At 36.4% G+C, this 24,848-nt stretch overlaps 1 protein-coding gene across 6 annotated transcripts in view; it reads left to right on the forward strand.

The window, feature by feature from the left end:
• The window catches only part of CSMD3 (CUB and Sushi multiple domains 3), a 1,257,965-nt gene that overhangs the window by 802,466 nt on the left and 430,651 nt on the right, over positions 1-24,848 (forward strand). For all 6 annotated transcript variants that reach the window (XM_086695899.1, XM_086695901.1, XM_086695900.1 and 3 more), the window contains 3 exons: positions 3,903-4,085; positions 8,937-9,263; positions 13,185-13,379. In XM_086695899.1, the coding sequence (XP_086552025.1) occupies positions 3,903-4,085; positions 8,937-9,263; positions 13,185-13,379 (705 nt within the window). The remainder of the gene's footprint in view (positions 1-3,902; positions 4,086-8,936; positions 9,264-13,184; positions 13,380-24,848) is intronic.

Below are 24,848 nucleotides of genomic sequence, written 5' to 3' on the forward strand. Positions count from 1 at the left end.
AGAATGGGAAGAGGAAATCTCAGTTGCCATGAGGCTGTAGAAATTCCTAAGAAAAATATATATAAATAAACTTGTAAATATACATATGTGAAATACAGAAGTAAGCTGAGAATCTCATAAACCAGTGCCATCATGGGAGACTGCTGTTACAGTTTATGCATAAGAGGCCACTGGGCACTGGGGCTAGAAGCCTCCAGGGAGAGGTCCCCTAACAATGCTGAGAAACCACAGTGATTACCACAGAGGAAAATTTTTCAGCTATGGAGCCAAATGCCCAGATATGGAAGAGAGTCCAGTGCAGTAATCACCCAGGGTGCCTGCGTGGTTCAGCTGGTTAAGCATCGGACTCTTGATATTGGCTTAGGTCATGATCTCATAGTCATGAGATCAAGCCCCACATGGGAACTCCATGCTGAGCATGGAGACTGCTCGGGATTCTCTCTCTCTCCCTCTCTCTGCCTCTCCTTCACTCATGCTCTCTCCATCTCCCAAAATAAATAAACAATCTTTTCAAAAAAAGAGTGTTCTAACTCAAAATGAAGACCACAAGAGTGGACTGTACCACAGATTAATAGAGGGAAAAGTTAATACCTAGAAAGACAAGGTGATTCTGACATTAGAAGAAATAAGCTTGAAGGTGGCATGTGTTGAAGGTGACGATGGGGATTTTAGGACCTGCAGTGTTACAGAGAAGCAAGCAAATACGAATGTTTATTTGACAGATGCTCAAAGCCAACAATCTTGTTCTCTTCTCAAGTACTTCCTCCTGCCCCTTCATCACAGGCTTGACAACCAGTCTGATTTACCACATTATCTTCCAACATGCTGCTTTAGAAGAACATTTTCTCTGCTGCTCTCTTCATACGCTTCTACTTATACCCAAGGAAACATAGTTAAGAGAGGAAAAGAAAATCATTGTAAATCATTATATAGATATCCTCACAAAAATAAAGGCAGAAACTGTATTCATGAACAAATAATAGAAGTTTATGAAACAATAAAAAGTAATAATCATTAAATATTCAAGAAATGACAACATAATTTTTCAGTCTATAGGTTGAATTGAGGTTAGATAAACATGGAATTAGATAAACATATATATATATATGCATATATATGTATATATAAGTTGGAATATATGTAATTAGTAAATTGTATATAATTTACTAATTGTATGTAATCAATATATACATATATATTTACATGTATATTTCTTCAACAATGCAGAATAGAGAATTTCAAAAATGAGAGTTTGAAAGATTGAGCAACAGGAAGGCTAGACCTCAAATTCCAATATTCAATGTAAATGAGTTTTAGAGAGATGAGAGTATATAAGAAACAATATTTTAAAGGAAAGACTGCTAAAAATTTCTTAAAACTTAAAAAAAACCTTGCAAGTTATTTGACAGATAAAATCTATCAAGCGCCAAGTGTAAAAAAATTATAAACCAATACCTAGGTAAATGATAGTGACACTAAAAACAGCAAGTCTAGGGTCAATTGGATGGCTCAGTTGATTTGAGCATACGATTCTTGATTTCAGCTCAGGTCATGATTCCAGGGTTGTGAGATTGAGCCCTGCATCAGGCTCCACACTGAGCATGGAACCTGCTTGAGATTCTCTCTCTTTCTCCTTTGCCCCTCTCCCCCACCCATGTTCTCTCTCTCTCTTTAAACTAAAAATAAAATAAAATAATACATAAGATAAAATAAAATAAATAAAATAAAATAAAATAAAATAAAACCCCCAGCAAGTCTAAAAAGGAATGCCACTATTTATGGTAAGGGAGAATAAAGATGCATAGGACAGATTAATTATAAGAAAATTAGAATCCCTTTGGTATCATATTTCTCATCAGAATTACTGGATGGATACAAGGCCAGGGAAAAACACCTTCAAAATGGTGATGGAACATAACTTTGAATTAAAATCTGTGGCTTATCAACTATCATTCAATAGTGAGGGCAAAATAAAGACATTTTCAGATGAAGAAGAATCCATTTTTTCGATAACAGAAACAATTTCAATTTCAAGGCATGAGAGAAATGCAATTTTGTGAGCCTGTTGACAATGTCATCCCACCATAACCTAGCACTTAAGCCTGTTTACTCCCACTTAACATTTTCCAAATCCTGGAAAATGTCATTTTTCTAAAATATGTAAGTTGCCAATATTGCCCCTTCCTCTGCCACCCCCCAAAAAATGCTTTGAGTAGAAAAAAAATTTTTGGAGAGATTAAACTGATAGATACCTACTTCAAAATTAGCCCACACTCAGCCAACATTTTCTCTTAACACATTCTAACACCCAGGGATCTAACTTTTCCTGTTCTACAAACTAGCCTAAAGACCAGTGAAAGTTGCAAAATTACAAACCTCTTTCTCTGATATTACACCTGGATAGGGATAGAATTATACAAAAATCTAGAATAAAGTCACTACGGCATAAGTAAAAACAAAATATCAAATCCAGTGTATTAAAGGAATCATTGTACCCATATGTGGTTTCTGCTAAAAATATAAGGGTGTTCAAAAGTTAATCCAAAATTATTGTTTGGTTAAAGTAAGAGCAAGTTATAGAATACCTTTGACAGCATACTACCACATAAAGTATCATACATATGTAAACAATACTATATAGTTGTAGGTAAGATTTTTATATTCATATAAATATAGATGTTTATAATATTCCATATTATGTGTGTCTATGTATAGTTATAAAAGCATGGGGAAAGAATCGGAAAGATACACACTAAATTGGTGCTGGTAGATTGCAGAACCAACAATGTATGCTTGGTGGAATATCAGAATAGAGGCCATAACTTTATCTCCAACTTTTGCCTTTTAACTGTAATTTTAATTTTTTTGCTGTAGTTTTGAGAACTGTATTAATGTGATTTCATGTGAATTAAAAACCTAAACAACCATCACAGTAATTTACCACTGACATTCATAGCTTCACGTGAAGACCCCAGACATTTGGAGCCTCTTTGAATACAAGTTAAGAGAGTGCTTTAATGTGCTTTTAAGAGAATTTTAACCAACCTTCTTCATTTTCATGCATATAAAAAACATTTCTGGAGGAACGTATCTGGGTAATTTGGAATACAAAATTGATACCTGTCCTAAGGAGTTTTTTTGGGGGGTCTAGTAGGGGAAATAATTAAACCAACAAGTGTCAGGGAAAATGGCTGCTTCTAGGGGAAAGGCATTCACTGAGAGCTGTAGGAGCACTGAGGCAGACGTTACCTCACATCCTGGTCATGATGTAAGGGTTCCCTGCATCATGTACTGATAAGAAATGTTTTCAGTATTTGGGGGAAATACATACATGTGTACATATGTGTGTGCATATATGTAGTGCAGACAAAAATTTAAATCTTGTCATAATTGTGCTGTTGGGCACAAACACTGGCCGGTGCTCTGATGACCTCAGTTTTCCCATGTACAAAATGAGAGAACTACATTAATTGTTCCCTAAAGGTCATGTCATCAAATTGTGTTCACAGGAATAGCAAAAGAGGGGCACCTGGGAGGCTCAGTTGATTGTGTCTGACTTCAGATCGGGTCATGATCTCATGGTCTGTGGGTTCAAACCTCGCATCAGTCTCTGTGCTGGCATCTCAGAGCCTAGAGCTTGCTTCAGATTCTGTGTCTCCCCCTCTCTCTCTGCCCTTCCCCTGCTTGTGCACTCTTTCTCTCTCTCTCATTCTCAAAAGTAATAAACATTAAAAAAAAATAAAAGAAGAGTAGCAAAAGAAAAAAATTAAATTTGGAAAATGTATTAATCTTTTTTTTCTGAAATATCTCAGATATAGAGAGTGTACATCTACTAAACTGGGCATGCGGATATCATATGCCTAAAACCCTTGGAAGGTGACTTTAATCTTCTATTTTTGCAGAAATTGAAAAAGAAAGTTGTGGTGATCCTGGTACACCCTTATATGGAATTAGAGAAGGAGATGGATTTTCTAATCGTGATGTTTTAAGGTTCGAGTGCCAGTTTGGGTTTGAATTAATTGGAGAGAAATCCATTGTTTGTCAAGAGAATAACCAATGGTCTGCAAACATACCCATCTGTATCTGTGAGTACCAAATGCTTTGCTTTCTGATAGCATATGTTACCCTGTCCTTGCATATAATTGCTTTTGTAATTAATTGCAAAGAGCTGGAACCGTGTAATTATTTTTGAATCAGTAGCACTTTGTGATACTATCTTTAACAAGTGTGCTTATGCCAAATTATAAATTTCATTAAAGATTTAAATAAAGTTAACATAGTTCACTTGGTAATTGCAAAATATATATTACATCTGTTCTTATAGAATTTTATTGATGGCACTTTATACTTTATAGATAGGATACCTCTTATGGAAATTATACATCTGAGCTAATTCTAGTAGATTCATTTATTTATTTTAACAAGATAGTATATGCTTATTTTCAATCAGAAACACTTAAAATATTTAAAGCTTATATCCTATGTATAATGCATGAACTTATTTTTACTTGTAGATGCTCACACTAACGCATACTTATGTGCTGTTTATTTATATTGCACAGAAAAAAACTCCATTAATGTTTGTGATATACAGTATGGTTGGATTAAAAGAATGTATTTGTTTAAATACATGAAAACATTCCAATGTAACTACAACAAAAATATAATTTGTATTATCTATTGATATACTTTTAGTTTCAGTTAAATACCAACAAATGCAACTTCCCAGATATGGGTGCAATATGGAAAATTTTTCTTTTTGGTTTTGACTATTCACTATTCAATGGTAACGTAGAAAGCCAATACTCATGAAAATAAAAAAAAATGTTTCTTATGTAGCATTCTGAAGTTATTTAACATTTTTAAAGAAGTAACAGAACTTTTAAAGAGACTACAGGTCATCTAATATATATTTTGCATAGTTAAAAATAATAGGGGTGCCTGGGTAGTTCATTTGGTTGAGTGTCTGGCTCTGGATTTCGGCTCAGGTCTTGACCCCCGTGTTGGGCTCTGCACTGAATGTGGAGCCTACTTAAGATTCTCTCTCTCTTCCCCTCTGCACCTCTGCCCTACTCATGCAAGCTCTCTCTCTCTCTCTCTCTCTCTCTCTCTCTCTCTCTCTTCAAAAACAAAAACAAAACAAAACAAACAAGTAAAAAGAAAGAAAAGAAAAAGAAAATAGAAAATAAACAAGCAATACTATCTCTCAGTATAGTGTCTGGATACATATTGCAATGATACCTAATCTGATGTTTTAGCAAAGTGGGTATTTTTTGAATGTTCCAGAAATTTCCCTAATTAAAATATGTTTTGCTTGCTCTTTAGGGAATGTAGGAGAGGAAGAGAGCATAGGCCTCCTCAATAGATCCCTCTCCTTTAATGTCAATGTTCATCCCTAACCAAGATCACCTTGTGAAGTTCCTGCTGTGAAAGAAGACAATATATTAGGAGAATTTGATTGGATTTCATTAGCATTATGGAAAACTTAGCAATACTTCAAAAGATTCCACTTAAAGACCTTTAGTTCTAGGTATTCTTCCATGGAGACAATGTGTAATATGGAGAATCTAGTAATGTAGTGTATCACACCAAAAATAAAACTATTTGGGGCATCTGGGTGGCTCAGTTGGTTAAGCATCCGACTTCGGCTTGGGTCATGATCTCACGGTTCATGGGTTTGAGCCCTGTGTCTGGCTCTGTGCTGATAGCTCAGAGCCAGAAGCTTGCTTTAGATTCTGTGTCTCCCTCTGTCTCTGCTCCTCCCCCTGCTCATGCTCTCTCTCTCTCTCTCTCTAAAAAATAAACATTAAAAAATTTAAAGAAAATATAAAATAAAACTATTTTAAGTCATTTAAGAGATGCTAAAATACAGTCAATAAAATATTTAAAATAATGCTGACTAAAACAAATTAAACTCTTGAAATTCTAGAGAAGACATTTTTTACTATTTTTAAAAAGAATAAAGTCCTAAAACTTGATATATGATAAATATGTAGTAATGAATAGTTTCCTGTATACCGACAATATCTAATTTGAAAATGTAATTGAAAGTTAATTTAGTCAGAAAAATAAAATTATAAAATATGTAGAAATAATTCTTACATAATTCCAAATAACTCACAGAAAATTACAAGCTTATTCAGAAAAGGAGAGTTTATGGAAAAAAAAAAGAGATAGATGCATGTTACAGAATGAGAGGGCATTATATTAAATATGTGAATTATATAGAAATTGCCTTGAAATTTCAGTAAAAATCCTAACATAATTTCTTTGAGAACTGATGTAATGTGCTGATACACAGCTAGGTAAAAAAACAGGCAACAATAGAATAGACATGAGACTTTTTTAAAAGAAAAAGTGCCTATGTACTAAAGTACATAAAGATACATCTAACAATATTAAGTTACTACCGTAAAATTAATATGGTACTCACAGAAATATAACACTGAGTCAAAGGAAATTACAGTAACAACTGCATCTAATACAATTAAGGGTTTAGAGTATTATATTGGCATTGGCCTATTTATCTGACAAAGGAGATCAGCATGACAGATTTTGGTCATCCCTTGTCCCAAATGGGGATCATTTAGATCAGAGACTAGCAAACTAAGGACTGCGTGACAAATCTAGACTGAAGCCTCGTTTGGAAACAAAGTTTTACTGGAACGTAACTGTGTACTTTGGTTTACCTGTTGCACATGGCTGCTTTCCTTGCTATAGGAAGAGTTAAGAGTTGACTCCTGCTATAGTGGCAGACTTAAGTAGTTGCAAAATAGACCATGTGGCTTATAAAGCCAAAGGATTTACTCTCTGTCCCTTTACAGAACACGTTTGCTGAGCCTACATTTAGATCAAGGGTTATAGAATCAGAAGATTCCTGGATGCAGGCAGGTAAAAGTTTGAAAAGGGCACAGGACTAGGTACGTGTGTCCCCATTATGGAAGTGGTAGGCAACTGTAGTGCATTCACTTTTTCAAAGAAGCTAGAACTCCACATTTTTCCGCCTCAATGTGAAATAGATTGATTTTAAAATGTGACTTCAAATTTTTGTACAGGCATAAGAAAAAATTGTATCAAACACATTTGCAGTCTGGATCCAGTCCAGTGGCTATCAGTTTCCAAGACCTGGTTTTAACTCCTAACATCGGTCCGTACAGACGAGGCAAGCTTAGGTTAGAAAGTATTTATTTAAAATGATAAATAATTATACATGTATAATAAGTAACTGATTTTATATATATATATATATATATATATATATATATATATATATACACACATATATATACACATATATATACACATATATACACATATATATATACACATATATACACATATATATATAATCCCTATTGTTATTTTACATATTTTATACATATATGTAGGTATAGGTATATTTTTGTCTTTATATTTCTGCAGATAGGTAGATATTGGTCTAATTTCTGAATGTTAATAAAAGATCTGAACTTAAATGCAATATAAAGAAATTATTATTTTTAACTCAAATTAAAACAAATTATGCTAAAATTATTAACAGAATAATGTAGCAATTCTATATGAATTGTAATATTGAATGAATATTATAAACTAAGAGTTCATAGTCTTAAACATCAGATTTCATGAGCCTATAATTCCCAAAAAAGAGAAAATGGACGAATCTTCATATTTACTAGTAGGCAAAGAAGGGCAAATTAATAATATGAGATATCATTGTTCCTATCAATTAAGAAAGGTCAAATACTCATAATATTTTATGCTGGTGGAGGTTTTGTACTCTCTAACATATTAATTGTATTTCAGTATGAGTTATATTTCAGTAAAAGTTAATACAACTTTTCTAGACAGAAATGTAGCAAACTATTTTCAGGCCTAAGGTTCATACTCTTTGTAAATAAAATTTGGTGCAAAATTAGATGAGTTTGATTTTGTTTAAATTATGTAATAAAAAACACCAGAAGACAATACATCATTCCTTTATGATTTCCGCTATGCACTAAGACCATTTACTTTTCTGTTTTTTATCTTTTTTCAACTTTCTAAATGTTCTGTGTGATACTTTAGCTTAGATGTTTTGAAAAGTTAAAAGAAAACTGGAGAGGGATGGAGCAGGGGCAGTGAGAGACTTCCTCTTAGAAAGGTGTGAGTTTAGTTGTTTTTCCAGCATTAGCCACTAGTGGTGGATGTTTATAAAAGTTAGTTTGTCTCCTTTGTCTCCTTATCTGTGTTGTAAACTCTTAGAGCTTCCCATGGCAATGGTAGGATTGAAACTTACCTAGTCACCACCCTCATCCACGTTTTGTCTGTGCTACAACATCCCAGTTCTGTTAATATCTGCATAATATTTTTTGTCTTCAATCATTTGATGAGCATTATTGCTTTGTGTGGAAATCTATATATATTTCACCATTTTTTTTTTTTTTTTAATGAGACAGAGAGAGAGAGAGGGAAGGAGAAGGGCAAGGCAGAGGAAGAGGGAGAGAATCTCAAGAAGGCTCTACAATCAGCAGCTCAGCACAGAGGCTGCGTGGGGCTCGATCCCCCCAGGGTGAGATCATGACCTGAAGCAGAAATCAATCCAGAGTCCCTTGCTTAACTGACTGAGCTACCCAGGTGCCTCACCAGTCTTCTTTCGTATGCAAAGAAACAAAAACCTTGAACAGCACCCTAACATAAATATGACAGATGTCTAAATAAATTGCCTTTATTACTCCTATGATATTTTTGTGCATACTTAAGCACACGGTTATCCAAAGTAATAGTTGCCTTTTCTAATATGTGAAAATAGTAACCTTTTTTCTCTGTTTTATAAGATAATTTACATTGTTTAATCTTATTTTTTTCAAGCTACTAATTGGTTATCATAGTTGTAGAATGTGGCAAAATAATGTGAAATATTACTTTTGAACATTTATTGTGTTTTATAATTTTAACAGTTCCTTGCCTGTCTAACTTTACTGCACCAATGGGAACAGTGCTTTCTCCTGATTACCCAGAAGGATATGGAAATAATTTAAACTGCATCTGGACCATAATCTCTGATCCAGGGAGTCGGATACATCTTTCTTTTAATGACTTTGATCTGGAATCTCAGTTTGACTTCCTTGCGGTTAAAGATGGTGACTCTCCAGACTCCCCGATTCTTGGAACCTTTACTGGGGCCGAGGTGCCCTCCCATCTGACTAGTAATAGTCATATACTGCGATTGGAATTTCAAGCTGACCACTCAATGTCAGGACGTGGCTTCAACATCACTTATAACAGTAAGTTTATCTTTTCCATATAATGTATTTCCACCAAGTAGAGCTAGAAAGGAATCATGTAAACCAGCTCTCTGGTTCCATAGACAAGGAAACTTAAACAATGTTTTATATATATATATATATATAAACTTGAACAAGTTCTCCCTCTCTCTATATATATAATGTACCAGGAACAATTCTTCATTTCCAACCATATTTTACTCCCTATTGTGTCATTTCTCTTGGTTTGTGAGAGGCCTGATATTAAGGAAATATGTTTCAAATATTATGATGTCAGCCAATATATTAGTTTATTCTATTAAATCTTATAAGCATAAGATCAAACCTAAAGTGTATCATATACTTTGCTCCATTATTGGTGTGCAAACATAGAAGGGAAATAAATCTTTCTTTCAAAATATTCATAAACCAATGGGGAACCTTAAACCAATAATGACAGCACAGAGTTACAATTCTAGAGATGAAATTCACAAGGCTGAAATTCACAAGAAGCATTACAGAAGAGAAAATCATTAACATAGGAGCAGTAGACCACTGACCTGCCACCATGGGGAGAAATACCTTAGAGATTAAGAGCATCCTCTCTACAGTGAAACTATACAACTTCAAATGTTGGCTTTGCCCCATTTTTAGGTTTAAAATTGAGCCTCAGTGTCCTCATCAGTAAAACCATCTTTGGTTTCTATAAGGAATAAATTAGGTGATGCAGGCAAATAATTTGTCATGGAGTAGATGGTGCATAGTAAATGCTCAATAAACATTAGCTGTCATTGCTTACTTGCCTTTTGAACTACTACCTTAACATCTTATTTAATTGTGTTTACTATGTTGCTATATTTTGACATTTCTTTGAGGTTATTTACCTATTGTCGGCCACTCACATTCTTTGTACTTTTTTTGAAAAAAAAATGCCAAAAATATAGCAAAAAGATGAATCACATGAAGGAGAATATATCATAGTAGGTTAATATACTCACATACTAATGCTTCTGTTTGCAAATGTTTTCCTAAAGAATAGAACACTACTATTGGGGCGCCTGGGTGGCGCAGTCGGTTAAGCGTCCGACTTCAGCCAGGTCACGATCTCGCGGTCCGTGAGTTCGAGCCCCACGTCGGGCTCTGGGCTGATGGCTCAGAGCCTGGAGCCTGTTTCCGATTCTGTGTCTCCCTCTCTCTCTGCCCCTCCCCCGTTCATGCTCTGTCTCTCTCTGCCCCAAAAATAAATAAACGTTGAAAAAAAAAAAAAAAAAAAAAAAAGAATAGAACACTACTGATTTTTCTTGTTTTTTTTTTTTTTTTTTTTTCTTCCCCCTCCCTTGAAGGTACCACACTCTGGCACATATTGACCAACTTGATGAGTTAATATTTGTTAATATTTGTGACATATGACAATAGGATCTAGTTTCCTGTTCTATAAAAAAGAATTGCATCCAGGGGTGCCTGGGTGGCTCAGTCGGTTAAGCCTCCAACTTTGGCTCAGGTCATGATCTCACTGTTCATGAGTTCAAGCCGCGCCAGGCTCTGTGCTGACAGCTCAGAGCCTGGAGCCTGCTTTGGATTCTGTGTCTCCCTCTCTCTCTGCCCTTCCCCGTTTCACTCTCTTCCTCTGTCTCTCTCTCAAAAATAAATAAACATTAAAAAAAAAAAAAAAAAAAAAAAAAGAATCACATCCCTAACCCTGACAATCAGTGCTGAGTTTTAGCAATTAGTAACAGAAAGCAGTTATTGCCTTTTCCAAGTGTCACTAGTGGTGAAATTGTCAACATGTAATTGTATATCATTAAAGTTAAATTAGCTGTGACATGTGTCATACAGACTGCTGTATAAAAGAGTTGCTTTATCTGAAAGCCCTTTTAAAAATATTTCATATGTGTATATATATATATATATATATACACACACACACAAACACACACACTTATCTATCTATTTATAATTTTTATTTTGTCTTCAAGGCACATTATTTTTAACTTTAATGTTTATGGTACCTTCAGGGAATTATGGAAATATGCCTCCTTGTTTCTTGTTCTGTGTCTCTAGTAAATAATTTAATTGATCATATGAAAATTCTTATATTTAATGTTTTCTACTGAAGTTTTTTTTTTCTGAAAAAAAAAACTTATCAGGCATTATATATAGAAACAACAAGGCTTAATCAATTGCAGTTTTTTTTGTTTTGTTTTTTTTTTGTTTTTTGTTTTGTTTTTTTAGTTTTTCTATTTTATTTATTTATTTATTTTTCAATATATGAAGTTTATTGTCAAATTGGTTTCCATACAACACCCAGTGCTCATCCCAAAAGGTGCCCTCCTCAATACCCATCAGCCACCCTCCCCTCCCTCCCACCCCCCATCAACCCTCAGTTTGTTCTCAGTTTTTAAGAGTCTCTTATGCTTTGGCTCTCTTCCACTCCAACCTCTTTTTATGGTTTTTGGGTTTTTTAGAATCACAACAAAAACCAATAATTAGAAATAAGTGCATCTACAAAAATATATTGTCTCTATTTTAGAATTTACCTTAATATTCTTCCATACCATTTAACTTAAAAATGAGGAGAATGGTAAATCAAAATTATATAATTTATGAACAATAGCAAAGTAATGATTAATGAGAAAATTTAAAATAACTGCATGTACTTATGTAGCATGAATATAATAATGTAAATACCTCACAAACTATTTTTTACACATTTAGATTTTGCTATTTTAAATATTCTTCCATTTGTATTGTGCTAATTTAAACATTTATGGTGCATGTTTAGTCATACAGATGAATAAAATGAGAAATTTGGAGGGCTCATTTAATCTATAATCTTCAGAAATTCAAGCATATTAATATGTAAGCATATTGTCCCTACACTGCTGCTGACTTGCTAAGACTTGCCTAAATATATCCTGGGAGACACAAAATAAAGTGGCCCTGAATTCAAGAACTCACATTCTCTTGGGGTGCCTGGGTGGCTCAGTAGGTTAAGCATCAGACTTCAGTTCAGGTCATGATCTCACAGTTTGTGAGTTCGAGCCCCATGCCAGGCTCTGTGCTGACAGCTCAGAGCCTGAAGCCTGCTTCAGATTCTGTGTCTCCCTCTCTCTGTTCCTCCCCCACTTGCACTCTGTCTCTCTCTCTCTCTCAAAAATAAATAAAGATTAAAAAAAAATTTTTTTAAAGAACTCACATTCTCTTCTGACATGAAACAAATAACCCAAGATACAATATGTTGTTGAGAAAAAAATTAGAAGCCGTACAAAGGGATACATTTCAATCCTATCTCTCTGACCTGAGGCAAATACTTATCTGTTGCTGAATCTCACATTACTCTTTAAAGTTCTAAATGTTAAATGAGATAATGACATTTCCAAAGCTCCTTATAGCAGTGGCTAGAACATAGTAATTATAAGAGTTAGCTCCCTTCCCTTTTCCTAGATGGCAGAAAATAGATGACAAATGGAAAATTAGAAAGAAATTTTAAGACTTTCATACCAGATTGGAACATTTCACTATAGCCTCACAAGACTATTTCTCCATTCCAAGGAGTAACATCACGAAAGTTTGCAGTGAGATGTGGTCAACGTGATTTGTATTCACAATAATTGGAATTCTGACCAGTTTATACAGAAAATTTTACATACCGTAAACCCCAGTGATCTCCAGAAGTAAGCAGAAACAATTCTGTTTTGAAATGTAATCTTAGATTATAATTCATATTTTAAAACAATCATACCTATTTACATCATGGATATACATCACAGGCAAACAGGGTCGAAAGGAGAGGCTCTCATTTTTTTTTTCTTTTTTAAAAAATAAAGGCTTATCTAGAAATAAACATAATCTTTTCAAAAGTCGGTTTGTCTCACTCCACATACACAAGGGTCCCTCTCATACTGCTTGTTTGTGTGTTTTTGTTTGTTTCCTCTTCTCCAGCATTTGGGCATAATGAATGTCCTGATCCTGGAATACCAATCAACGCACGGCGGTTTGGGGACAACTTTCAATTAGGAAGTTCGATTTCAGTTATTTGTGAAGAAGGATTTATTAAAACCCAGGGAACAGAGACAATTACGTGTATTCTTATGGATGGAAAAGTAATGTGGAGTGGACCAATTCCAAGATGTGGAGGTAAGGGCAATGGTCAGTGAAAATTATAACCCCATCGTCGCAGGATTTTTTACCACAATACCCGGGACTCGTTGTCTCGCCACTTTGAAGAATGAAGAGGTGAACACAAAATGAGCAGCAGGCCAAAATTCCTTAGAATGTAAGATCAGAAAGGAAGAAGAGTAGAAAAGCTCTCTTTACAGAGAGAGAACATTAGAAAGTGAATGCCTGTGACTATAGGCAACAGTCGCTGTTGTAGAAGGTTCTGGTCAGCACCCACTCCCTCCTTCCCCCTTGTTCCTCCTCAGGTTCTACCTTATTGGCTTGATAGCTCTAGGTGCTGGGTTGTCCATTCCTGATTAGCTCGTTTCCATTGTATGAGGGTGGTCTATGGCCATACTTCGGTCTTTTGTCAAATTCCTGAGAGAAACCCCAGAGGAAGTAGGTGGGGTCTGTTATGTTCTTAAGAAGAACCTTAGGCCTGGGGGGGTTTGCTGTGGTCAGATACTCCCAACATTGTTACAAAATAGGTGTTTTTTCCCCAACCAGGGACCTCAGGCCCTAATCTTTCCCTCTCTTCCTACTGAATCCTATCTTCTTCTATTATACCATCATCATTGTGCACTGGAAACTGTATTTAACCATATATGCATATATACATTAGGTATATGTGTTAAACAAATTACACTTTTAGTTTTTCATGTTAAAATAATTGCTTAGAAACCTTTTAAAAAGTCCCCTTTAAAAAGAACTCTTAATAAAAGGTATACATTAATAAATGGTAAATATTGGTTGCATGTGCAAATTCTCTTTAGTGTACTTCAGAGTTACAGTTTAGTACACTTTCTAGTTTCTAGTCATCTTTTTTCTTGGTATTTTAACTATTTATGGTATTGATATTGAATCTTCAAAAATGTGTTAACAATTATTATTTGCAATAAATTTATGCTAAAGCAGCCATAATTTAAAATGTGTACTTTTTGTCAGCATAGTTCACTAAACATTTTTTTTCAATTTTGATTTACTCAATAAGATATAGTCAAGAAAATTCAAAGGAATGTATGTGCGTAATGTATGCGTGTGTGTATGCAACGTTTGAAAGTTTACATCTTTGAATATATACACTTATCTAAAGTCACTAATTATATTGACAAGAAGGAAGGATGATCCTACTTAAAAATAAAATATACCAAGTATAGTTGTCAAATTATTTATTAAACAATTTTTTTTTTACATTTATATATTTTTGAGAGACAGAGAGACAGAGCATGAGCAGGGGAGGAGCAGAGAGAGAAGAAGACACAGAATCTGAAGCAGGCTCCAGGCTCCGAGCTGTCAGCACAGAGCCCGTCACGGGGCTGGAACTCACAAACCACAAGATCATGACCTAGATCAAAGTTGGATGCTTACCTGACTGAGCCATCTAGGCACCCCTATAGTGTGTCAATTTAGAATCTATAGGTTGTATATCTGAGGTGTGGAGCTTCATTTAGAATTGTCACATTGGGATTAACATTCTTCTTTTCTCCTTCCACTCCAGTACCAAAGGTTACATATCTATTTTATTTAAAAAGATGTAGAAGGGGACACCTGGGTGGCTCAGCCCATTGAGTGTCCGACTCTTGATGTCAGCTCAGATCATGATCTCACAGTTGTGAGATCAAGCCCCATGTCCAGTTCTGTGCTGAGAGTGCAGTCTGCTTGGAATTCTCTCTCTCTCTCTCTCTCTTTCTCCCCCTCCCCCGCTCACACTCTCATAAATAAATAAATAAATATTTTTAAAAAATGATATAGAAGAACTTTTACTAAGGAACAGATAAACTAGAGCCAGGAAACACTTTTTTGCAGATCACCATGTAATGATTAGGTGATAATTTTTAAATAATTACTTCTTTTTCTTGCTCTCCCAATTTTTCTTCTTAACGTGTGTCCAAACTGACAATGAAACTTTATTGTTTTCTTTTTCAATTTCTGGCTGTTAAATTGAGAATATTTAATGTATAATTTCCAGAAGTATAGCAGACTTCATTGACTAATACAGCCATTACCTACAAATGCTGCCATTCATTGAGTTGAACATTTTCATAATGTCTCGTGATGAACTACTCCAGACCACGCAATTATGCTTTCCTATTAGCCCCTTCAATTAGCACCGCCTCCCTCTTCTAATCACTTTCGCATTTGTAATATTAGGGACTGAACTAGATGACTTCACAGTTCTTTTCCAAACCTCAAAGGTTATGAGTTTAGTCGGGGCTACCTTCGCGATGGTTATGATTGTGCTATTGTGTTTTCAAACAACATGACAGGATTGCCCAATAAAAGGCTGAAATTAAAAAAAGAAAAACAGAAAGTAATGTTCATTTTTTCCCATTATACTTTGCCCTTGAGCACATTCATTCCTGAACAGTTGCTGATCCAAACTTGAGGAATCAGTCAGAAAAGCCTACACTAGTATTTGAAGGAAAAGTAGGAGATGGAAGAAAAAAATGGGTTCAGGCCGAAGGAATGCCACTGATTCAATGTACTGGAATGGAGGATAGAGGCTCAGGGTTTGATGATAATAAGAGGGGTGCCAAGCATGCCAGGCTTTGCAAACAATCCTGGATGGATTAAAATTATCCTGTGGCCAGAGGGAAGCCACTTTAGCTCAGAAGTGATATGATCAGAGCCTCTCCCTTCTCTGCCCTAGGAGTTGTATACAGGCCAGTGGACAGAAACAGAGACCACCTCTGGGTAACTGTTGAGTCTGGTTAGAGCCTCATCTGCCTCACTTGGGTGTTGGTTGAGAAGCTACTTGTTTCCTAGCTGAACGGGGAGTAAAAATAATGAGATTGACACCAACAAATCTTTTTATGAATCACTGTTTCATTTGAGAGAACAATTTTAGCGAGATTTTTCACTGTGAAAAATGAATGGTATTTAACCTTTAAACACGAGTGAAACAAATATTCTGAACTCTAATTTGGCACGGGCCAGGAGGCCCTTGTGACATCCTAAAAAGAGCTTTGTGGAATTCCCGAAGGAGAGTATTTTTTTTCTGTGTGTATGAGTGAAATTACAGACACTTGGCTCACTTTGCCAGTTTCTGGACTTTATCCCACAGTGGGAACATGACTAACAATCAAGTTGGAGACAGGGAAGGTAGAGTCAGAGTGGGCTGAAAGCGATCTTACCGTGGCACTGGGCCAGGTTACCTGCCATATCCCAGGCCATGTTGTGAGGCAGTTTCCACCTAATAAAGCAGACTGCTGTCAACTCCTGTATAACTAACTCTGGTGGGTGTAATTTCTGAGACTCTAAGGTTTGTAAAGATTTCCTTTAGTTTTAGTTTTGCCTCAATTCCACTTAGCTGTGAACAACCAAAGCCTGAGACTAGCCGAGGAAAGCTCATTCTTTTTCTCTCCTAATGTGTTTTCATCGTGGTGGTGGTTCTACCACTCAGCCGCTCCCACTGATGCAAAAAACTATGTCTGGGAGCCCTCTCTGCCCAACTTCTTTGTCCTTTAGACCTGTATTTTGACAGAGAAGTTTTGCTTATTATTTATTGCAATTTATCTTTTGGGGCGTGATCACAGCCTTCAATATATGCTTGCTATTTTAGCTGAAACTTTTTTGTCATCATATGAAATATTTTATATAGGTGAAATACATACTTGTGTATGTTTTGATAAATACAAATAATTCTTTACATTTTATTCTCTCAGAACATTCCAAAATTAAATGCATTGTTGAAAGTTGCTTAAAATGTTTGGATTGCTATGTGTTAAAATTAGGAAGAAGGAAGTTGCTTGTTTCAATCAGAATTTATAGAGCAAAGGAAGTCAGTATAAAATGTTTTGATAATAAAACCCAGAGTTTCAACCTCTTTAAAGATTGCCCTCTCCCTCCACTACCGCCGCCGCCCCCCGCCCCCCAACACCGTCTATTGCAATTATCTAGAAGTTTAGGCATTTGGCAAATTAGTAATCCATGACAACCAGTCTTCAACTCTAAAACTGTAGAAAATTGTTGAAAAAAGTGAAAGGAAATGTTTTATCAGTCCTAGTCCTTGAATAGGGATTAGTGAGAGGAAAGAGAGACATGAGATCATAATTTGTTGCAGTTCTATGATCCCACAGCTGAACTTGGATTCATTTCAGGGAGCTTAAATACAATTGTGGAACAGAATTGGGTTATACATTTCATTCACTGACCCAAAGTTCACCACTGATGCATTAACTAAGGATAGATTTAGGCTATCTTTTGTGAAAATTTGAACCCTTTTCTCTAGAATGGGTTGACGAAATTCCCTCATGAGAAAGAGAGATTACAGATTACATAAAGCTTTATGATCTTTCAGTTTTGCTAATGGAAAACAAAACACATTAGTTATTGTAATCAGCATTGATTCAAAATCACTTTGAATTCTACAAACTGTTCGCCTAACTCAGTTTAGTGAGGATCAATGACTTCTTCACTTATACGTTAAGACTGTAGCCTGAATATAACTGGCTGTATCTAGGGCCAGTCTCTGCATGGTGTCTCCTTCAAAGATCTACCTACAGCCCATGAATAGTGTAGACGATTATCATAGGTCTACTTTAATGGGCTGCCATAGGGATTTTCACGATATGCCATGAAAGCTTCCTAAAAATCCTCCTCTTCTGTCTTCACCAAAGTTTCCCCTCAGAGCAGCTACATAAACACCCTCCCCCTTTTGCCCTGTGGTCCCCTCAAGACCCCTCTGCCCTCACATTCATTTTTTTTTCTGCACAGCCCAAACCCCTGTTGGGCACCTGTGAGCCTCCTCACTAAAATTCAGCCCTCAGGAAGTTCAGTTTTCTCTTTAGAATATTTTTCCCTTGGGTTTTCTTCTTTCCACACCCTTTTTCTTTCTCCTAATATGATCAGAATTTTTCTCAGGGGCCTCTGAGGGCATTGTGAGACTCACCACATTTACTTCAAAGTCTCTTCTACAAGCCTAGGTGCTTGGAAATTTGGAAAATGGGGGAAAGGAGCACTCTATTACTGTATTTGGGTTTATTTCTCTCTTCACCTGTGCATATGAATGTATCTTCTGAAATATGGGTAAGATGTTGCTTTCACTTAATTGTTTTTCTCAAGGGAATAATATGCAACTAGATTTCCTTCATAGTACCAAGCAGGAGAGTCTTTTTCTCAGTAAAATCACATTACTAGTTTCTGGAATGTTCCTTATAATGAATACTGCTATACAGAAGACAAAATTCAAGGTATGATATTTGACTCAGAGAGGTTTCCTTTGTTGGGCTTTGGGAAACTCACTAGTTTCTGACCACCATAATCTGCCTGTCCAAATGCCAGCTCTAAAAGGCTAAGACAAGGGCGCCTGGGTGGCGCAGTCGGTTGGGCGTACGACTTCGGCTCAGGTCACGATCTCGCGGTCCGTGAGTTCGAGCCCCGTGGTCAGGCTCTGGGCTGATGGCTCAGAGCCTGGAGCCTGTTTCCGATTCTGTGTCTCCCTCTCTCTCTGCCCCTCCCCCATTCATGCTCTGTCTCTCTCTGTCCCAAAAATAAACGTTGAAAAAAAAATTAAAAAAAAAAAATAAAAGGCTAAGACATATATTTTCCATACCTTAAATGATCTGAGCATCATTATTTGGCCTTCTTTCCTCATTGTCTATCTTTACCATTTTTAGGTTAAACTCTATTAGTCTGAGTTCATCCTTCTAAAGTATAGCCATAATTAACTTATTTTTTTCTTAGCTTTGATTTGCTTCACCAGATTCATAAGTCTCTTTGTAGTGGGGTTTAAATATATGCTTACTTGGTAAACTGGCTATAAATCAACTCTGACATGTACTTGTTACAGGTGCTTCTGATCCTCCCATCTGTTCATACCTTTTCCTAGTGGAAGTCTTACTTTTAACTGTTTATATGAGGTTACCACATCCCCAGCATATGACGTTCCAGCATTTGAACACAGCTCAAATTCATTTGGATATTCATGTCCTCTAGGGTGGTGAGGCTGACTGCCATTAGATGGAGGTTTTGATGGATCTGAGTTCACAAATAGTACCTAATACCCAGTGCTATAGATCAGGAGTCATAACCTCAAATGCTTACAGGAGCAAGGCAATAACAGAAACAGATTAGATGGGCTAAATAGAACACGCTGCCCTCCTAAGAGGGAGGTGTGGTTTCTCACTTTTTATAGAGACATGGTTACAAATAAGCATTTCTCTTTTTAACATCAATAATAACAATAATGAATAATACAAGAATGATATCATTGACAACTGATGACAGTGTTCCCATTAGTCCTGACAGTTCCTTCATGCACATTAGAAAAGGGCATTTTCCAAGAGGGAAATGGCTTGAACTAGTGATTACCAAGGTCACTTTAATTTGAGATCCAGCAGTAGCAATCAATCCTTTGGGAGTATGCAAGGTCAATGGAGCCGGTCAGGAGATATATACCAACCTCTCCATTTTGAGAAAGCACTCCGGTGTCTCAAAAAATTGGGTGTCCTTTGGACTTACCTAAGAACCATTTTCCAGATAGTGATATCATGAAAAAGTCTTTTGAGTACCTCCTTTTTGTGAATTTGTGTAACACTGCTCAAATGTGATCCTCAACCAGAGTCTAGGCTGGAACACCCTATTCTGAACTAAGCAGTCTCTCCTGGATTGTCATTTCAATCTAGAGTAGTCTCTATAATCTCCTTCTGACTTTGCATTGATATTCTGCTCAGCGCGATTATCATTCATCATTTGGCACTATATATATTTTTTCTAATAGTTTAGCTGCTGGTATGGCTCAATTATGTGGTATGGTTTGATTCAAGGAGACTCAGGAAGTGTCCTCGTTATTCAGGAAGCATTAATAAAGAACAGACATGTTTGCTTTGTTTTTCTTTAAGAGTTAAGATATGAAAGTTTTATGCAGTACAGTAAATAGAAAGCTTCCCAAATACCTTCTTGAGCTGTCTCTTCCCCCATCCTCCCATTCAAGGTAGCTGTTACATGTAAAAATCATCTTCATAATCATCATTGTCATTGTATTCATAATCATCATCACCATCATCATCCTATCTCTCTCTCTCTCATGCTTACATACAGTCCTATCATCACTAAGCAGTTCTCTCCCTTCCTGTTTTCCCTGGCTCAGCCCCATGCCCTTGCTTCCATGTATTTAGTCCCTCTCCTCCACATTCAACCCTTAGGCTAACACGAGACCCACTCATTCCACTCTACTGTGTCCCCAAGAAAGTTCAGCCTGTTCTAATAGTTTTAGTTGAGATTCTATCTCCTTGGAAGGTTGGTAAATGCATTATATCTCATTATAAGAAATTATGCATGAGTTTAAAAAAATAAAAGAGAACGATCAAGTTTTTGGCATATCTTTTCAAGCTATTCTCTGGGTCGCATTTCTACTTTATGAATGCCTGCTTCTGTATTTGCCAGTAATAAACCAGCCAACAAATCCCAAAAGAACTTGAAAAAGATACCATGCCATAAGACAGAATAAAACAAGAAAGTTCTCTTTCTAGGTGTCAAGCAGTGAACACTATGTCATCTAGAGTTTCCTGTTTTAAAAATCAAGACAGTTGGACATAAATTAAGTCTCCTATCTTTGTTGCAGTCATAGAAGGAAACTGTTCCTGAGTATGAGGATTTATTATTCATTGGTGAATGTCATTTTTTAAAGCTACTGAACTCAACTCAGGTAGACTGAAAGATGAGAAGGATTTATTTACAGACCAAAAATGAGAGTTGGGTTAAAATGTATTCATTATTTTGTTATAAAATCTGAAGTACATAACCATTTACTTTTTAAAATCAGATGTTTCTTAATACTTTAGAGTTATAATTATTTAACTGTTCATGGTAAAATAAGTTAGACAATCTAAAATTTATATATTTTTTGAGTTTCATTTTATTAAATACACTACTCAGGCTCATTTTAGTCTCTCTTCCTGGTTTCTCCTCATCCTGATGATCTCTGTTTGTTCCAGAGCTAGGTCTTGAATATTTTCCCCTCTCTATTTCCATTCACTCTATGGGTAACTGTCAACCAGTCTCTAACTTTAAATAATATCTATGTGCTGATGTCTCTCAAATTTACATCACCAGCCTAGTTCTTTGCCCTGAAGTCCAGACTCATATATTCAACTTCCTACTCAACATCTCCATGTAGATGTTTAATAGGCATCTCAAACTTAACCTGTCCAAAACTGATCTGATCTCCCCCTGTCACTCCAAACCTGCTACTGTCACAGACTTTCCCCATCATCATTAATAGCACTCCATTCTTCCAGTAATTTAAGCCAAACTTCTTGGAGTAATTTCTGACTCCTTTCTTTCTATTACAGCCATACATAATCCATCAGAAAAATCTGTTAGCTGTACCTTTGAAATATATTCAAAACTCATCTAGTTCTTACTTATTCCACTGCTGACATCCTGGTCCCAGCAACCATCATCTCTGGCCCAAATTGCTACAATAAGTCCCTAACTGGGCTTCTTCCCTTGTTCCTATTCAGTTCTGTAGAAATGATTTGTTGCCCAATTCACCTATGCTCACTGATTAATTTCTTCATAGTCATTTCTCCACTGAGACTCAGAAGGGTTCTGATGCATACACACTATCTGCATTTCTCCTCATTTTTACCTGGATTATGTCTCCCTTGCTCTCTGAGCTGTAGCTAGCTAACAATAGCTTCTTTGATCTAAAGCAATCCCCTCAACAAAAATGGAAATAGAATATTGGCCTTCTGGATTACATGGTCATGTTCTTGAATATAATTAGGATGTAATACATTCTTTGGACTGCTTTGTAGATAAAGAGGATTACATTTAATGAAATACATTGGAAGAGTCAGATGAGTTGCTATTGGCTCAAAGCTGTTGATTTAATTAAGACACCAAGTTAAGACTAAGTGAAAGAGAAGTCACCTCTTCCTTGTGAAGATTCATATTTAATATTATTGCCATTGTAGCCTCCCTGACAAGAAAAAACATTAGGAGCAAAATGTATGGCAAACAAGGTATAGAAGCAAATTTTTCTATAGCTTTGGAATTGGCCACCTAGATGCTCAACCAAGGAGAAAAAAGTTTCAATACCCATTCTATAAAAAAAAAAAAAAATCATAAAGGTAATAATAAATTGAAGTCCAGATACCCCCTTCATGGCTAATTAAGTGTGTTCTAACTAACTCATCTCTCTTAATCATAACTTCAGGCACCCCACTCCCAATTTATATAAGCAGCAAAAAGAAAGCAAGGCAGATCAAGATCTAGATCTATCCATCTATCTGTCAATCTATCTGAAACTGAAGTCAAAAGTTGTTCAGTTTTTCATTTATCTCCCTATAGGAAGGAGGATGCTAGTCTTTTTCTTCTCAATCCAAGTTGAAGGGAAGGGCTTTAGAAGAATCCCTCATAGAGAATGGAGTTGCCTGGGAGAATGAGAAACAAGAATCCCCAGGTGGATATCTGATTATACAATGTAGTACTTGCTGATCTGTCTTCTGTGCTGATTGAACAAGAGTAGGAAAAGTGGTGAAAGCTGACAGACTGAAGACGAGGAAAGCTGTCTAGTTCAAACAATTTGGCAAGTCAGTGATATGCATTTCCTATGCATTAAATGAATACTAAAGAAGGTACCCAAGCTTGGCCACCAACTGTAGGAAACTCAACGGCCTGAAACCATAGGGTATACTGCCAGGGGTAGGAGCAAGGAAGTTACTGGAAAAGGTTGAGCTCCTCCTATAAGAAGCCACCTTCCCCACTCTTCATCTTTCCAAAGGACACATTTATTCTCATGGAGAACAAATATTTTCCATATCTGACAAATAAAGGCATCAGGGAACAGTCAGGGGTAATGAGGAAAACAGCCATAGCCAGGAAAGACTGACAGCACAATCTGTCCTGTCCTAGTCCTGACACATCACAAGGAAAAGAACCTAAAAGGAAGAGGAAGGAGTCAAGACAAGGGGGGAGACTATTCCAAGTGCTGAAGTGAATGGAGGAATGAATCAGCAAGTTCTGATTCTCCATCAGCACCCTTCTCCCCATCTTCCAAGCCTCTATGGCCACTGCTCAAGGATGGACCTTGGATGGATGGGTGGAGAGAATGAGATAAGAATTTTCCACTGGGCTAGACCAAGTTTTTTAATACTGAAAGTGATGAGAATATTAGAGGATCTGTCCAACATTTTTTTAAGGAGATGGAGATTTGCCAGTGTATGCTTGAAAGCAGCAGAAGGAAGGAAGGAAGGAAGGAAGGAAGGAAGGAAGGAAGGAAAGGAGAAGAAAGGAGAAGAAAGGAAAGGAAAGGAAAAAAGGAAAGAGACCATTTCTGTTTTTGTTCCATCAATTTCAGAATGCACCATAAAATGTTTGCTCAAGCAAGAACTTCCTTGCCCTCAGAGGAGAACTTTCTGCATCACTATGGCTTATTCTCATTCTTACTCTCTAATGGGTTATCTGAGAGAATTCTTTCAGTGAATAGGATGGGATGGAAGTCCTTGAAGAACTTTTGGGAGAAAAGGCTGAATCCACATGCCTGATGAACTTTCCCTTTGAGTATAAGAGTTTTTTCTCTTGAACTCAATTAGCTTCAAATGAAAGGAAACCCTTCTCATTCACAGATATTGCATTCTCTTTGGAGGGACTTCTTTTGAGGGAGCAATGAGAGTGACAATCCAAGGCATAGATCAGAATTTATTTGTGGTTCTCATTGAGAGAATGTGTATACATCTAAAAATAAACCCCACTTTTAATTACGTGTTTATGTAGTATTAAATTCCATCCTCCTGGAGAGCTACCCTAGGGAAATGGAAGTACTAACAATCTGCAAGGTTTTGCTCCCACTGTTGGGTTGGGGGAGAGGGGGATGAGTCTGAGAGAAGGGATAAAGGGGCAATGGAAGAAGGTGCAGAGCTGTGCCTGTTTCTCTGTAACCCTGGCCCTTTAATTTGTGTGTTTCTGGTTTCTCTTTTTATCCTAAATTCAGACCCAACATGTTTCTCATTATTTTCTTTGAAACAATACCCAACCTCTCTGAGGTTGAAGAGAGTCAGTGATTACTTCCCATACCTATATCCCCAAAGCCAGGTAGGGTGGGGAGAAGGATGGAAACATCAGTGTTTGATAACCTGGATGTGGTATCTAGATTTTATCATGCACAGCTCCACAGAAAGGCTATCTCTCAGACCAAATGTTAGAATACTCACTTTGTAATTTCACTTATAGCCAAACCCCTGAGATCAAAGCCATCTCTTCCCATCCACAAATCCCTTGTGAGCACCTAACTGCCGCTTCTCAGATGAAAAAGCGTCTCCTGCTGTGGAACACTAAACATTATCTGAATTTTATCTGAATGTAGGCTGAGGCACTTTTGACTCTTTCATACAGGTCTTAAAACATACTGGCTATTTTGAATTTGTCCGTTCTACTTAAAGCAATACAGAAATGAGTCAGCACTCCAACGCAAATTATTTATAACAGACTTTCTTCAGACCT

This window comes from Puma concolor, chromosome F2 (assembly GCF_028749965.1).
Source record: "Puma concolor isolate L17-30 chromosome F2, mPumCon1.1.hap2, whole genome shotgun sequence".
NCBI lineage: Eukaryota > Metazoa > Chordata > Mammalia > Carnivora > Felidae > Puma > Puma concolor.